Raw genomic sequence first — 11,727 nt, 5'->3', positions numbered from 1 at the left:
CACCGCCTCTCTTTCTCTCTCCTCTCCTCTCTCCCCCTTCCGCCGAGCCACCTCTGCATGCTTACAATGGAACAATAGGACGGCGTTTTATGCTTTGCGTCCCGATGAGTCGTGTTGCAGCCTCTGGTGAAACGGACAGTGAAACTTACCAACATCTAGTTGCATAGAGCAGGCCATCATCGGAAACCTGCAAGTCAGCCTCCGCAGCGCTGCATTGTACATACCATACACCAGTGGCGGGGTCCTGCCAGTCCTACGGATCAGGAACGCGGGATGTATGTATGGACAGTACGGATCCGTACATACTTGCAGATGCGTTTCTTGTCCGGGACCATGGAGCACTGAAGCTTATTAGTATAAACGACCACATGCTCAGCGAATCGTCTTTCAGATCATGTAAGGTTAGTGGGACCTCAGCTCGCCAAAAGGGGCCTCGTAACAACTCCCTATTGTAGCTTGTCGTGGTGCTAATCTGTGAATCTGGCGAATTCTGAACCTGCATTTTGCATGTTCGCCTCCTGGTTTGCCCCTCTCCCCTCTCCCCCCGCGCACGGCCGGAGTGAGCACTTTGGAGGCCAAGACCTCCTTAGTTCGACGGATCAGAGGACAGACCGCGGCGTGGGCAAGCGATTATCCATTCCATTTCTTCCATCTCCTTCCATCGGGTGCTTGAATACCACCGAGGGCGATGCATTTGGCCAACGTGTTCCGCGACGGTATTGAGCTGACCAATAATGTGACCGTATCTGAAATTGTAAGGTGATGTCGGCCATTCGACCATCAAGCACCGAGGACGGGACTAAATCCGATCTTTCTCGAGGATTCTCAATTGGCAGGCCACGACGCTGCCGGTCATGGACCCACCGCGGCTCAACCGGACGTCCGCCCCATCAGCGAAAAGGGTGATAGGGTCAAACAACGCATAGCACAAGGCAACCCGGCTGGCAAACGCCAATGCTCAGCCTTCTTGCCGAGTCCCGAGTTCAGAGGGTAGCCATCTGAGGGGCGCACCTCTTCGCTGGCACTCTTGCGCCTCGATGCGGGCATGATCAACAACGTACGAGGTACGTGTCGAAGAAGAGAGGCGGGTGCCTCCTTAACATCAAAAGACAACGTGAGACGTGGCCCGGCTCCGCCTTCGGGAACCCCAGCTCTGCCGTCCCCGGAGGAGACCGGTCCTCGCGCGGCTGCTGTGCTCCGACCAGATCGGCGACCAATCAGCGACACCCCGGGGTCGGGAGGCTGGCCCACCCCCGCGCATTGTGCGGCGTTGCTCCTTGTACGCTAATGAACCTTCGCAGAAGGGGGAGGGGGCATAGCGGGGTGGACGTCGCTAGAAGCCTTTCGATTGATTTTCACCAACGGAAACGACCGCATGCACTGCCTCAATTCACAATCAGCAATTCGTCAATGCGACGGGCGCGCCTTTCGAGCCGCGATCCGGGTGGGTTACATGGGTTTTTTTCTTCTTTTTTGGCCGATATGCCGCTGAGGAGGGGGACGGCTCGTCCATTGACGGCCACCGCAGCCAATTCGACAACAAACACTGGACGGACCCGCCTTTCGACTCGCCTGAGAAGTGAGCCCTTGGCGGCCGAGAGGACCCGAAACGTGGAGCCAAAATGCAGGTGGGATGAAGATAGCGCGTCGTTCACCGCTCTGGGATGTTCGTTTGAATCTCGCTGCTAGCGTTCCGCGTTCAGGGTATAAAGGAATGCGCTCTCTCCCCGTTCCTGCCGTTTGAGCTTTCCTCCTGTCAAACAACCTGCCTTCGAACTCGAGACAATTGCCAATTCGATCAAAACCATCAGCACCTCGTGCTCCCTTTCCCACTACCTTACTCCAACTCATCACCCCATAACCGATCGCGCTCCCGAGCTGCGGTCGACCTAGTCGTCAAGACGTTTTCTAATCTTCTCAACTCGTAAGCACGCTCGCGAGCGCAATGCTCTTAATCATCTTTTTTCGTCCCCAGTTTCTCTCTCTCTTCCCGCACGACAGCCGCTAATCATGGCTACAGGGTCCACCACCCGTTCGCAGGGGCCCGTTGTTCTGCCTCATCCGGAGGAGCAGCGGACTCGATCCAGACTGAATAAAGTCTCGATATTTGCCAAACGGCACGAATAGCTGATTTTTAGACTCTTCGCAAAACAACAAAAACAACAAAACAACATGGCTCCGCACGCTGAGATTGACGCGGCCACTGCGAACGGTGGTGGACACCACGCCGTTACCAATGGCGCTGCGGCCAATGGCACTGCTGCCAACGGCTCGGCCGCTCGCCCCAAGTTCATTGTCAACTCCCCCAACGTGGTGTACACTGACAACGAGATCCGCTCCACGTACACCTACCGCACCACCGAGGTCACTGACCGCGAGGATGGCACCCGAGTGGTCACCCCGAAGGAGACGGTCTACGACTTCAAGCTTGACACCAAGATCCCCAAGGTCGGCGTCATGCTGGTCGGCTGGGGTGGCAACAACGGTAGCACCATCACCGCCGGCATCATTGCCAACCGCCGCGGCCTCGTCTGGGAGACGCGCAACGGACGCCAGGCTGCCAACTACTACGGCTCCGTCATCATGGGCTCGACCCTGAAGCTTGGCACGGACGCCAAGACCGGCAAGGAGGTCAACATTCCCTTCCACGACGTCCTGCCCATGATCCACCCCAATGACCTCGTCATTGGCGGCTGGGATATCAGCGGCCTGAACCTGGCCGATGCCATGGACCGCGCCCAGGTCCTGGAGCCGTCCCTGAAGAACCTCGTCCGCAAGGAGATGGCCCAGATGGTCCCGCTCCCCAGCATCTACTACCCTGACTTCATTGCCGCCAACCAGGAAGACCGGGCCGACAACCTGATCCCCGGCTCCAAGGCCTGCTGGGAGCACGTGGAGCAAATCCGCAAGGATATCCGGTACGTTGTAGCCGAGTCTTGGCGTTACCCTGATTGTGACATGTGGGTCCTCTCCTAACCGAGCCAACAGCGACTTCAAGGCTGCCAACGGCCTCGACAAGGTCATCGTCCAGTGGACTGCCAACACGGAGCGCTACGCCGACATCATCCCCGGCGTCAATGACACGGCCGACAACCTCCTCAACGCCATCAAGAACGGCCACGAGGAGGTTGCTCCTTCGACCGTCTTCGCCGTCGCATCCATCCTCGAGAACGCCCCCTTCATCAACGGCTCTCCGCAGAACACCTTTGTTCCCGGCTGCATCGAGCTTGCCGAGAAGCATGGCGCTTTCATCGGCGGTGACGACTTCAAGTCCGGCCAGACCAAGATGAAGTCGGCCCTGGTCGACTTCCTCATCAACGCCGGCATCAAACTCACCTCGATTGCCAGCTACAACCACCTCGGCAACAACGACGGCAAGAACCTGAGCTCGCACAAGCAGTTCCGCTCCAAGGAGATCTCCAAGTCCAACGTGGTCGATGACATGGTCGCCGCCAACACCGTCCTTTACAAGAAGGACGAGCACCCCGACCACATCGTCGTCATCAAGTACGTCCCTGCCGTTGGCGACAGCAAGCGCGCCTTGGACGAGTACCATGCCGAGATCTTCCTCGGTGGCCACCAGACTATTTCGTAAGTGCAACAACACCACCACCCTGCTTTTTACTATGACCGGCCCGTCGCCGTGGGTGTGTGTGTGTGTGTGCGCGCGCGCTAACCCGCTTGTTCCACACAGCATGTCCAATGTCTGCGAGGACTCGCTGCTCGCCTCCCCGCTCATCATCGACCTGGTCGTGGTTACTGAGCTCATGACCCGCCTCAAGTGGAGGCTGCACTCGGACGAGGCCGAGAGTGCCAAGGGCTACAAGAGCTTCCACAGCGTGCTCAGCGTTCTCAGCTACATGCTCAAGGCTCCTCTGACCCCGCCAGGCACTCCGGTCGTCAACGCCCTGGCCAAGCAGCGCGCGGCCCTGGCCAACATCTTCCGCGCCGTTGTCGGCCTGGAGCCCGAGTCGGACATGACTCTGGAGCACAAGCTGTTCTAGGCTGCCTCGCGGCTGGCACACGCGGCTGCCCACCAGCTGCGCAGTGAGGTGAGTAAAGGTTACCAATGAGATTTTGGTGCGACCTGACCCACTGCGCCTTCGCTTCGCTTCGTATCCGATTGGGAGGCTTTCTGCTTCATCATGATTTGCCAATGGACTTTTATGCCTCGGGATGAAACGGTTGGGTGGGTGGATATCCAGATGGTCTTTTTGTTGAATTATTCTCATAGAATAGTCCAATGATAGTCCAATGAATAGTCCATGTTACGACACTCGTTACACACATTTCATTCCAGAACCTTCTACCTCCACTGGGAACTTTGCCTGCATGCCTTTTTACCAAACTCTCGTCATATGCTGGGAAACCTGGCGGACCGCCACCCCCTCAACCGGGGCATTGGCAGCCCCTCCCCACCCCCCTCCTGTCCCCTTTTCCCCCTCCTCTTCTCCTCCCCTAGTCCTCCCAGAACCCGCGCCTCTTCGACGGTAATTGCGCAGACTACATATCTATCTGTGCATGCACTTGCCTTGGCTGCGTGATTGACTGTTAAACGCGACTAGACCATAGCACAAGTGGAGGCGAGTGATGTTGTATATACGAATATCATTTAGCTCCATGTAATTACGCTCAAACATGCTGGAAACAACTGAGTGCTGCCTATCCATGCTCCATCTCCCATGATCCTTGCAGAAGTAATCCTGAGCGGGGTTGAATGAGAAGTGGCATGTTTGGGGAGAAGGAGAAGGGGGGCAGATGACAAGATTGATGAGGGGCTGGAAATATCTGTCACACATGCCACCACAGAATGCCGGCTCAGAGCCGCGATGCCTTTTTCGCAGCGTCGCCCACCTCTTTTTGAGCGCGTTCCCGAAGTTGCTTGCGGAGGATCTTGCCAGACTGCGTGCGTAAGGTTGAGGGGGTCAGTCCCGACGGGATCGCCAGTTGCTAAAACGCCTCACTAGGGGAAACAAGGGGGGGGGGAGGAGAAGAAGAAGAAGAAGAAGAAGAGGAGAAGAGAAAACTTACGGGATTCTTGGGGATGGCGTCCATAAAGACGACGCCGCCCTTGAGCTGCTTGTACCGCACCACCTTGCCCTCCATCCACCTGGCCACCTCCTGCTCGGTCGCGGCGGAACCGGGGCTCCGCACGACGTAGGCCCTTGGCACCTCCTCCCCGTCGATGGTGACGCCGACGACGGCGGCGTCGGCGACGTCTGGGTTGTCGAGCAGGATACCCTCCAGCTCGGCCGGGGCGACCTGGTTCCCCTTGACCTTGATGAGCTCCTTGACGCGGTCGACGACGTGGAAGATGCCGCCGGGCTTGTACTCGTCGACGAAGGCGATATCGCCGGTTCGCAACCAGCGGGTGCCGTCGGCGTCGACGACGATCGTCTCGGCGGTGGCGTCGGGCCGGCGCCAGTAGCGGCGCATCAGCGTCGGGCCCGTCACCCAGAGCTCACCGCGCTCTCCGGCGCGCTCGATCGGCGTCCGCCCGTCCGCCAGCGACACCAGCTTGGCCCGGCAGTTTGGGGAGACCTCGCCGACGCCGGCCGACGCGCGCGCCGGCGTGTTGGGGTCCCACGACATGGCAGTGCACGTTAACTCGGTCATGCCCCACCCCTGGCGGATGAACAGGTCGCCGTCGCCGCCGTTGCGACGCTGCTCCCGGAACAGGCGCTCGGCCTCCTCGGAGACCTCTCGACTCAGCGGGGCGGCGCCGCAGCCGATGGACTCGATGGACGAGAGGTCGTACTCCCCGGTGGCCGGGTGCTTGGCGAGGAGGACGACGATGGGGGGCACGAGGGCCAGGGTGGTGATGCGGAAGCGCTGAATGTACGAGAGCATCTTGACAAAGTCGAAGGAGGGCATGACGTAGACCGGGATGTGCAGGTGGGGGAAGTTGGCGATGAAGAATGTCTGGCCGTAGGCGTGGTAAAAAGGGAGGAAGGCGAGCCCGCGGTCCGTCTTCTGCTTCTTCTCATAGTCCGGGTGGAGCCTCCTCATGAAGACGACGCCGACGCCGTTGGCGACGTACGACCGGTGGCTGATCTCGACGCCCTTGGGCACGCCCGTGGTGCCGCTCGAGTAGTTGAGGCAACAAGTGGTCTCTTCCGGATCCGAGGGCTCATCCCAGCTCCAGGCGTCGGCGTCGGCGGGGTGGCCGGCCAGCAGCTCCGTCCAGTGGCGCGCGCCGTCTACGCGGGCCCCGGCGCCCGGAACGGGGGAGGAGGCCCAAGCCAGCCGCGAGATGGGCACGGTGCTGCTACCCAGGACGAAGATACGGTCCCTTGGCAGGCCGGCCTCGGCGGCGGCCTCAAAGGCCGTCTTCACGGCGTGCTCGGCGACCAACAGGAAGCTCGCGCCGCTATCCTTGAGCTGATATGCCAGCTCCCGGCGGACGAAGGCCGGGTTGGCTCCGGTCACGATGCCCCCGGCCATGAGGACGCCGACGAAGACGGAGGGGAAGAAGAGGCTGTTGCCGGAGAAGATGAGCACCCTATCGCCCTTGTTGAGCCCGGCCTTCTGAAGCCCCAGGGCGACGCGCTTCCCAAGCAGACGGTAGTCGGCCAAGGTCAAGTAATTCGTGTCTGGGTTCTCCGGATCGATGAAGGCCTTGTGGTCGGGCAACGGGCCGCACGGCGACCCAAAGATCCATTGCTGCAAGGAGCAGCGAGGAATGGGCACCGACCAGCGCGAGGTGATAACCATTGCGGAGAGAGGATGTGGCTTGCTGTCACTGAGGTCAACAACATTGTGTGAGCGCGGTGCGAGTTATCGTACCCTGTAACCTCCGTAGAAAGCTCGGAAAGAGCCAGGGAATGAAACTTGCAATACGAGCGGTATCGATTGTCAATTGACTGGGGGATAACACCGACGCCCCAACAGCCAATTGGTGAGTCCTCAGGAGGAAGGCGCTACTGTTGGGCGAAGAGCCTGGCAGCCTGGACGAGCGTATTACTAGTAGTAGTAAGTATGAAGAAGAGTATGAAAGAGGAAGGAAGACGGTTCGTTTAGGTAGGTAGGTAGGCAGTCATTTCCCTATACCTAACGAACTGCGGAGTGCACTAAGGTAGCTCGGACCCGTGGTTGCGAAGCGAGCCAGGCTGATTGATATGCAATGGCTTAAACACACAGGAGTATATCACCTCGATGAGAGACACTCATATGATGATTCAGCCCAGTGGTACGTAAAAAAAAATAAATAAAAAATAAAAAAAAAGATTCCCAGAATGAAGCAGGAGGGAGCGGGAGATATCATATCGCTTTTAACCATTCCGTTAGTACCGAAGAGTACTATTCATCAGCCTTACCCTTCGACGTTGGGGTGCCGTTCTTCCCACCATCGCTTGCCTGTACCTACTGCGGTACTTGCGATCGGTCAAGCCATCTACCGTAGCCCAGCAAATAGCTCCCCCAAAAAGACCCCGCATCAACCAACATAACCCCCCGTGTGAGTGGCTGGAGCGCGGTAGCACCTGTCCCGATACGCCGGTCCGAGGTGCTTGCCCGAAAGAGATGGGCAGCCTTGGAAGTCGAGAGTTGATAGGCAATTCCAGTGCAGTATCTCCATGCTTCCCTCCTCCACACGCCAATATATAGATATAAGTAGATTCTCTTTGTTTACTTTTTTGCGTCTTATTTTCATCATCATCATCATCATCATCATCTTCTTCTTCTTCTACTTGTTATTCTCACCATCTTCCATGCCAGATGAAGCCAGCTTAGTCCAAATATCCACCAAAGTTCTGGGAAGGTTGAACCCGCGGGACAGTTGCAGCGTTGACGAACAATGCCAGGAGGGGTTCGGCTGGACTGATGCGGGAAGGGAGCTATTCGCCGATTGGAGGGGTGGGGACCACAGTCCACACTCCCCGCATCAGGGACCGGGTTCCCCGTATTCTTGGCCGGGAACGGACTCCGTACCGAGGCACTTTTGAACTGGACGCTTCTGGAGTCTCCACTGGATGGAGTTGCTCCATACTGCGTAACTAGTGTACGTAGTACTGCAAAGAAGGGTCAAGGTTGCGAAAGCGCATCTCGGGGATGAGACGGACATGCGCCGTCCCTTACAAGTGATGATGCTGCCCCGTCGTCCCGCGCATTTTGATATCCGGCTGAGGCGAGTGGGGAACTCGGAGATGGTGAACTTCCTGCCCCGACTTGGCTGCCTCCGACGTCGACGTTCGTGCTGCGTTCGGAGGTGGCATAGAAGGTGCTTGTTCCAATCGGACATGATAGTACGACTGCGGCTTGTGCTACGAAAGGGAGGGTACTGTGCTTGCGGGATTCGCTCCACCAATCGCCATCTTGAACCGCGGACTTTTGACATGATTGTCTGCATAGTACTCCATACACTCGTGTACGTAAGGTACGGTACATATCTGCATGCATACCTTGTACGTACATGCGCGGTGCTGTGCGTCCTCTTGATAGGAAAATGAGAACCCGCTACACATGTAAAACCGCCGTTTCTGATCGTCACCACGTTGGACCCGCCGCTGACTCGGGCACCAGGGGCGGCCGCGGCAGCCCGGAACAGTCAGAACTCAAAAGTCCGAACTGCTGTGGCCCCCAGGGCGCTCCTACTGCGGTGCCGTGGAGTTCGCTCCCGTGCTCTCGGGACAGCCAGTTCCACGGTTCTTTGCTGCAGGGTAACACACCGTCAGATTCCAGGGACTTTTAGAATGATACACAGCCAATTGTTTCGGAATCACAGAAGCTCATTGCTTAGTCGCCATCGCATCATCAAGTTCTAGTCCCCCTTGTTTGGGGTAAGTCATCCCTGAAGAGAGCCTCAAGAACGGGAAAGGCGGTCGCGCGAATAATCCCTATCTTGCAACAGGCGTGGTGGCAGAGTGGTCTAATGCGCAAGACTAGAAATCTTGTTCCTTCGGGAGCGCCTGTTCGAATCAGGCCCACGTCGAAACCCTCCAGCAGTCGACTCTGAGGAGTCGCGTCTGCGTTCTTTTTTTTTTTTTTTAATTCTTTAATTGCACTCAAGACTCGATCCGATTTGATCTGTTGAATGGCGTCACTTCACGGAAGGTGCGGATTACTGAAACTCCCGCGGCGTGGCGGAAGCTGACTCGGTTGATTGGTTGGCAGAACCTAAGTCATGTTGACCACCCATTTTAGGTACTCCGTACTCTGACGGTTCCCCAGTAGGCCTTTTTCAGCTGCTTGTTCAGAGCTGATAATCCACTAGTTACTCGAGTACTTTACCCCAACTTCCATTAAGTCCAGATTCTCAAACTTTCATCTTCGTTAAGTTTACAGGCAGGCTCTCATCCACCCTCTCTCAATTAGTATCTAGACTTCAGTGGTCTGTGGTAATTGATTAGCGACAAACTGCGGCAGTCTTCAACCAAGGGCTTCAATTTTGAACATCTCTTAGACGTTCACTGTCTCACCGTGCTGCTTTTGCTTTTGCTCAACCACCCGGGAATAATTAGTTAATGATTGGCCCGGGGCTAGATCGTCCCGACCCACGCCAGGACTTCATCGAAGGCCTCTAAAACGCTCTCTCACAACCACACATCCCGTCTCGCCTACCTCGTCTCGTTTGTTTGGGAAGCTGGAGTGCTGGAATTGAGTCGACGGAATGATTTCCATCCCATGGACCTGGCCCCGCTCCGAGACGGCTGCCGACTACTCCAGTGCGGTGGTCCCGCTCGACGAGGCACATCAGCACAGCCACTCCTACCGGCTACGGCCGCGACCCGAGTCCGGGGAACGGCGGGGCGATGGGGTACCTGGCCATGGCGATGACCACGGCGACGACGACGACGACGACGACGACGACGGAGCAGACAAGGACGGCGAGGAGGGGGACACGGCTATGCTTGTCATGACGAATGCCGCAGCCGGGTACAGCATTGAAGGGCTGAGGAAGGAGGTGAGGAGGGGGAGGAGAGGCGAGAACTGGACGGCTTACGAGAGTGAGTATTGGCCGATTGCTTTCTCGTTGTCCAGCTCGGCTCCACTAGCAAGAAGTCGGCAAGTAGGTGAGGGAAGCTGACGAAATGATGATAGTGAAGTCGAAACTCATCAACAAGGCCATCCAGGATATCGGCATGGGGAGGTACAACTGGCAGCTGTTTGTGCTTTGCGGGTTTGGGTGGTTCGCCGATAAGTGAGTGCTCTCGAGTCCGTCGGGCTGTGCCCTCCATAACTGACCTGTCGGACAATCTTGTAGCCTGTGGATGCAGGTACGTGTGGATCCTTGTGTGTCAAGAGACCCTGAGTGAAACTGACCAGCGCAGGGCGTGTCACTTACACTTCCCTCTCTCTCGGCCGAATTTGGAGTCTCAGAGAAGTCTGTCCGCTACACGACGTCTTCTTTGTTTGTCGGCTTGTGTCTCGGTAGCTTCTTCTGGGGCATTGGCTCAGACATCCTGGGCCGGCGTATAGCCTTCAACCTAACCCTTCTCATCACCAGCGTCTTCGGGACTGCGGCAGCTTACGCGTCGAGCTGGGCCGGCGTATGCCTGTTGTATGCAGTCCTGGGCTTTGGTGTTGGTGGCAACCTGCCCGTAGATGGCGCTCTCTTTCTCGAATTTCTCCCAGACGCCTCCAGTTCTTTGTTGACCCTTCTCTCCGTGTGGTGGCCGGTTGGTCAGCTATGCTCGTCCCTTTTCGCCTGGTTCTTCATTGCGAACTGGCCAGTGGATCAAGGATGGCGTCACTTTGTCCGGACAATCGGCATCATCACCTTCGTCATGTTTCTCATCCGTTTTTTCCTCTTCCACATCTTTGAGTCTCCGAAATACCTCCTATCGCGTGGTCGACAGGCCGAGGCGGTTGCCGTGGTGCAAGGCATAGCGCTGAAAAACGGCAAGAAGACCTGGCTGACCGAGGAGGTTTTGGATGCGGTAGTCGAGGACCCGGCCCCTCGCGTCCACACGCGGCTCTCGACCAGGCACATCATCCGGAACAAGCTCGCCTCTTTCTCGGCCGAACGCATCCGGCCGCTCTTTAAAACCCGCAAGCTCGGCCTGACCACGACCCTGATCTGGTTCAGCTGGGCTACAATCGGGATGGGCTACCCTCTCTTCAACGCCTTCCTCCCCCAATACCTCTCCCACGGCGGGAACGGCGGCGGCGGCGGCGGCGGCGGCGGCGGCGGCGGCGGCGACAACACGGGCGATATCCCGGCATCTGAGATCACAGGCGAGACCTACCGCAACTACGCCATCACCAGCATCGTCGGGGTGCCCGGCAGTCTGCTTGCGGCGTACTCGGTCGACATGAAGTCGCCGTTCCTCGGGCGGCGCGGCACGCTGGCCATATCGACGCTGGTGTCGGCCGTGTTTCTGTTCATGTTCGTCCGGCTGGGCAAGTCGCCGACGTCGCAGCTGGTCTTCTCGTGCGTCGAGGCGTTCGCGCAGAACATCATGTACGGCGTGCTGTACGCGTTCACGCCCGAGATCTTCCCCGCGCCGGTCCGTGGGGCCGGTACCGGGGTGGCGAGCTTTTTGAACAGGGCGACGGGCTTGATGGCGCCCATTATTGCTGCGACGGTGCCTGGGGACGGGACAACGGCGCCGGTGCATCTGTCGGCCGCGCTGATCTTGGCTGCCTTCGTGGGCATCTGTATGATTCCGATAGAAACAAGAGGGAGGCAAAGGTTGTAGAGTATCTTTTCCCTATCGGTATTCTTCGAGCATTGTTGGATAGGCGTTGTGAGCTCGCGAGTCCAGGTTCGGCGCACAAAAAAACATA

General features: G+C 57.7%; 5 protein-coding genes and 1 non-coding gene across 6 annotated transcripts; 4 read left to right on the top strand and 2 right to left on the bottom strand.

The window, feature by feature from the left end:
- Positions 1–977: 977 nt before the first annotated feature.
- P884DRAFT_257554 (uncharacterized protein) lies at positions 978–1,385 on the top strand. Its single transcript, XM_069441153.1, has one exon. It carries the CDS (start codon positions 1,046–1,048, stop codon positions 1,286–1,288), a length of 243 nt encoding a protein of 80 aa, XP_069299500.1. The 5' UTR covers positions 978–1,045; the 3' UTR covers positions 1,289–1,385.
- Positions 1,300–1,903, bottom strand: P884DRAFT_257552 (uncharacterized protein). Its single transcript, XM_069441152.1, has one exon. The coding sequence runs from the start codon at positions 1,849–1,851 to the stop codon at positions 1,450–1,452; it is 402 nt and encodes a 133-aa protein (XP_069299499.1). The 5' UTR covers positions 1,852–1,903; the 3' UTR covers positions 1,300–1,449.
- P884DRAFT_220599 (Myo-inositol-1-phosphate synthase) lies at positions 1,854–4,433 on the top strand. Its single transcript, XM_069439459.1, has 4 exons — positions 1,854–1,924; positions 2,021–2,918; positions 2,989–3,591; positions 3,695–4,433. Exons 2-4 carry the CDS (start codon positions 2,173–2,175, stop codon positions 4,002–4,004), a joined length of 1,659 nt encoding a protein of 552 aa, XP_069299498.1. The 5' UTR covers positions 1,854–1,924; positions 2,021–2,172; the 3' UTR covers positions 4,005–4,433.
- Positions 4,434–4,818: 385 nt separating this feature from the next.
- On the bottom strand, positions 4,819–6,714 carry P884DRAFT_195820 (uncharacterized protein; the record flags this gene model as incomplete). The annotated part of the gene is made up of 2 exons (XM_069437933.1): positions 4,819–4,902; positions 5,032–6,714. The coding sequence occupies 2 exons, from the start codon at positions 6,712–6,714 to the stop codon at positions 4,819–4,821; spliced, it is 1,767 nt and encodes a 588-aa protein (XP_069299497.1).
- Positions 6,715–8,847: 2,133 nt separating this feature from the next.
- On the top strand, positions 8,848–8,929 carry P884DRAFT_t56. Its single transcript has one exon. It is a non-coding gene; the product is annotated as a tRNA-Ser (tRNA).
- Positions 8,930–9,607: 678 nt separating this feature from the next.
- P884DRAFT_322247 (major facilitator superfamily domain-containing protein) lies at positions 9,608–11,708 on the top strand (the record flags this gene model as incomplete). Its single annotated transcript, XM_069445421.1, has 5 exons — positions 9,608–9,944; positions 10,039–10,138; positions 10,202–10,214; positions 10,269–10,498; positions 10,583–11,708. 5 exons carry the CDS (start codon positions 9,608–9,610, stop codon positions 11,637–11,639), a joined length of 1,737 nt encoding a protein of 578 aa, XP_069299496.1. The 3' UTR covers positions 11,640–11,708.
- Positions 11,709–11,727: the final 19 nt, after the last annotated feature.

Source organism: Thermothelomyces heterothallicus (assembly GCF_042370625.1).
Source record: "Thermothelomyces heterothallicus CBS 202.75 unplaced genomic scaffold P884_scaffold_6, whole genome shotgun sequence".
NCBI classification, from domain to species: domain Eukaryota; kingdom Fungi; phylum Ascomycota; class Sordariomycetes; order Sordariales; family Chaetomiaceae; genus Thermothelomyces; species Thermothelomyces heterothallicus.
This window is presented reverse-complemented; position numbering and strand designations above follow the sequence as displayed.

Coding starts and splice junctions, on each gene's coding strand:
- P884DRAFT_257554 (XM_069441153.1), top strand. CDS start 1,046: ATGATCAACAACGTACGAGGTACGTGTCGAAGAAGAGAGGCGGGTGCC.
- P884DRAFT_257552 (XM_069441152.1), bottom strand. CDS start 1,851: ATGAGTTGGAGTAAGGTAGTGGGAAAGGGAGCACGAGGTGCTGATGGT.
- P884DRAFT_220599 (XM_069439459.1), top strand. CDS start 2,173: ATGGCTCCGCACGCTGAGATTGACGCGGCCACTGCGAACGGTGGTGGA. Junction 2,919..2,988: donor CAAATCCGCAAGGATATCCG/GTACGTTGTAGC, acceptor CCGAGCCAACAG/CGACTTCAAGGCTGCCAACG. Junction 3,592..3,694: donor GGTGGCCACCAGACTATTTC/GTAAGTGCAACA, acceptor TGTTCCACACAG/CATGTCCAATGTCTGCGAGG.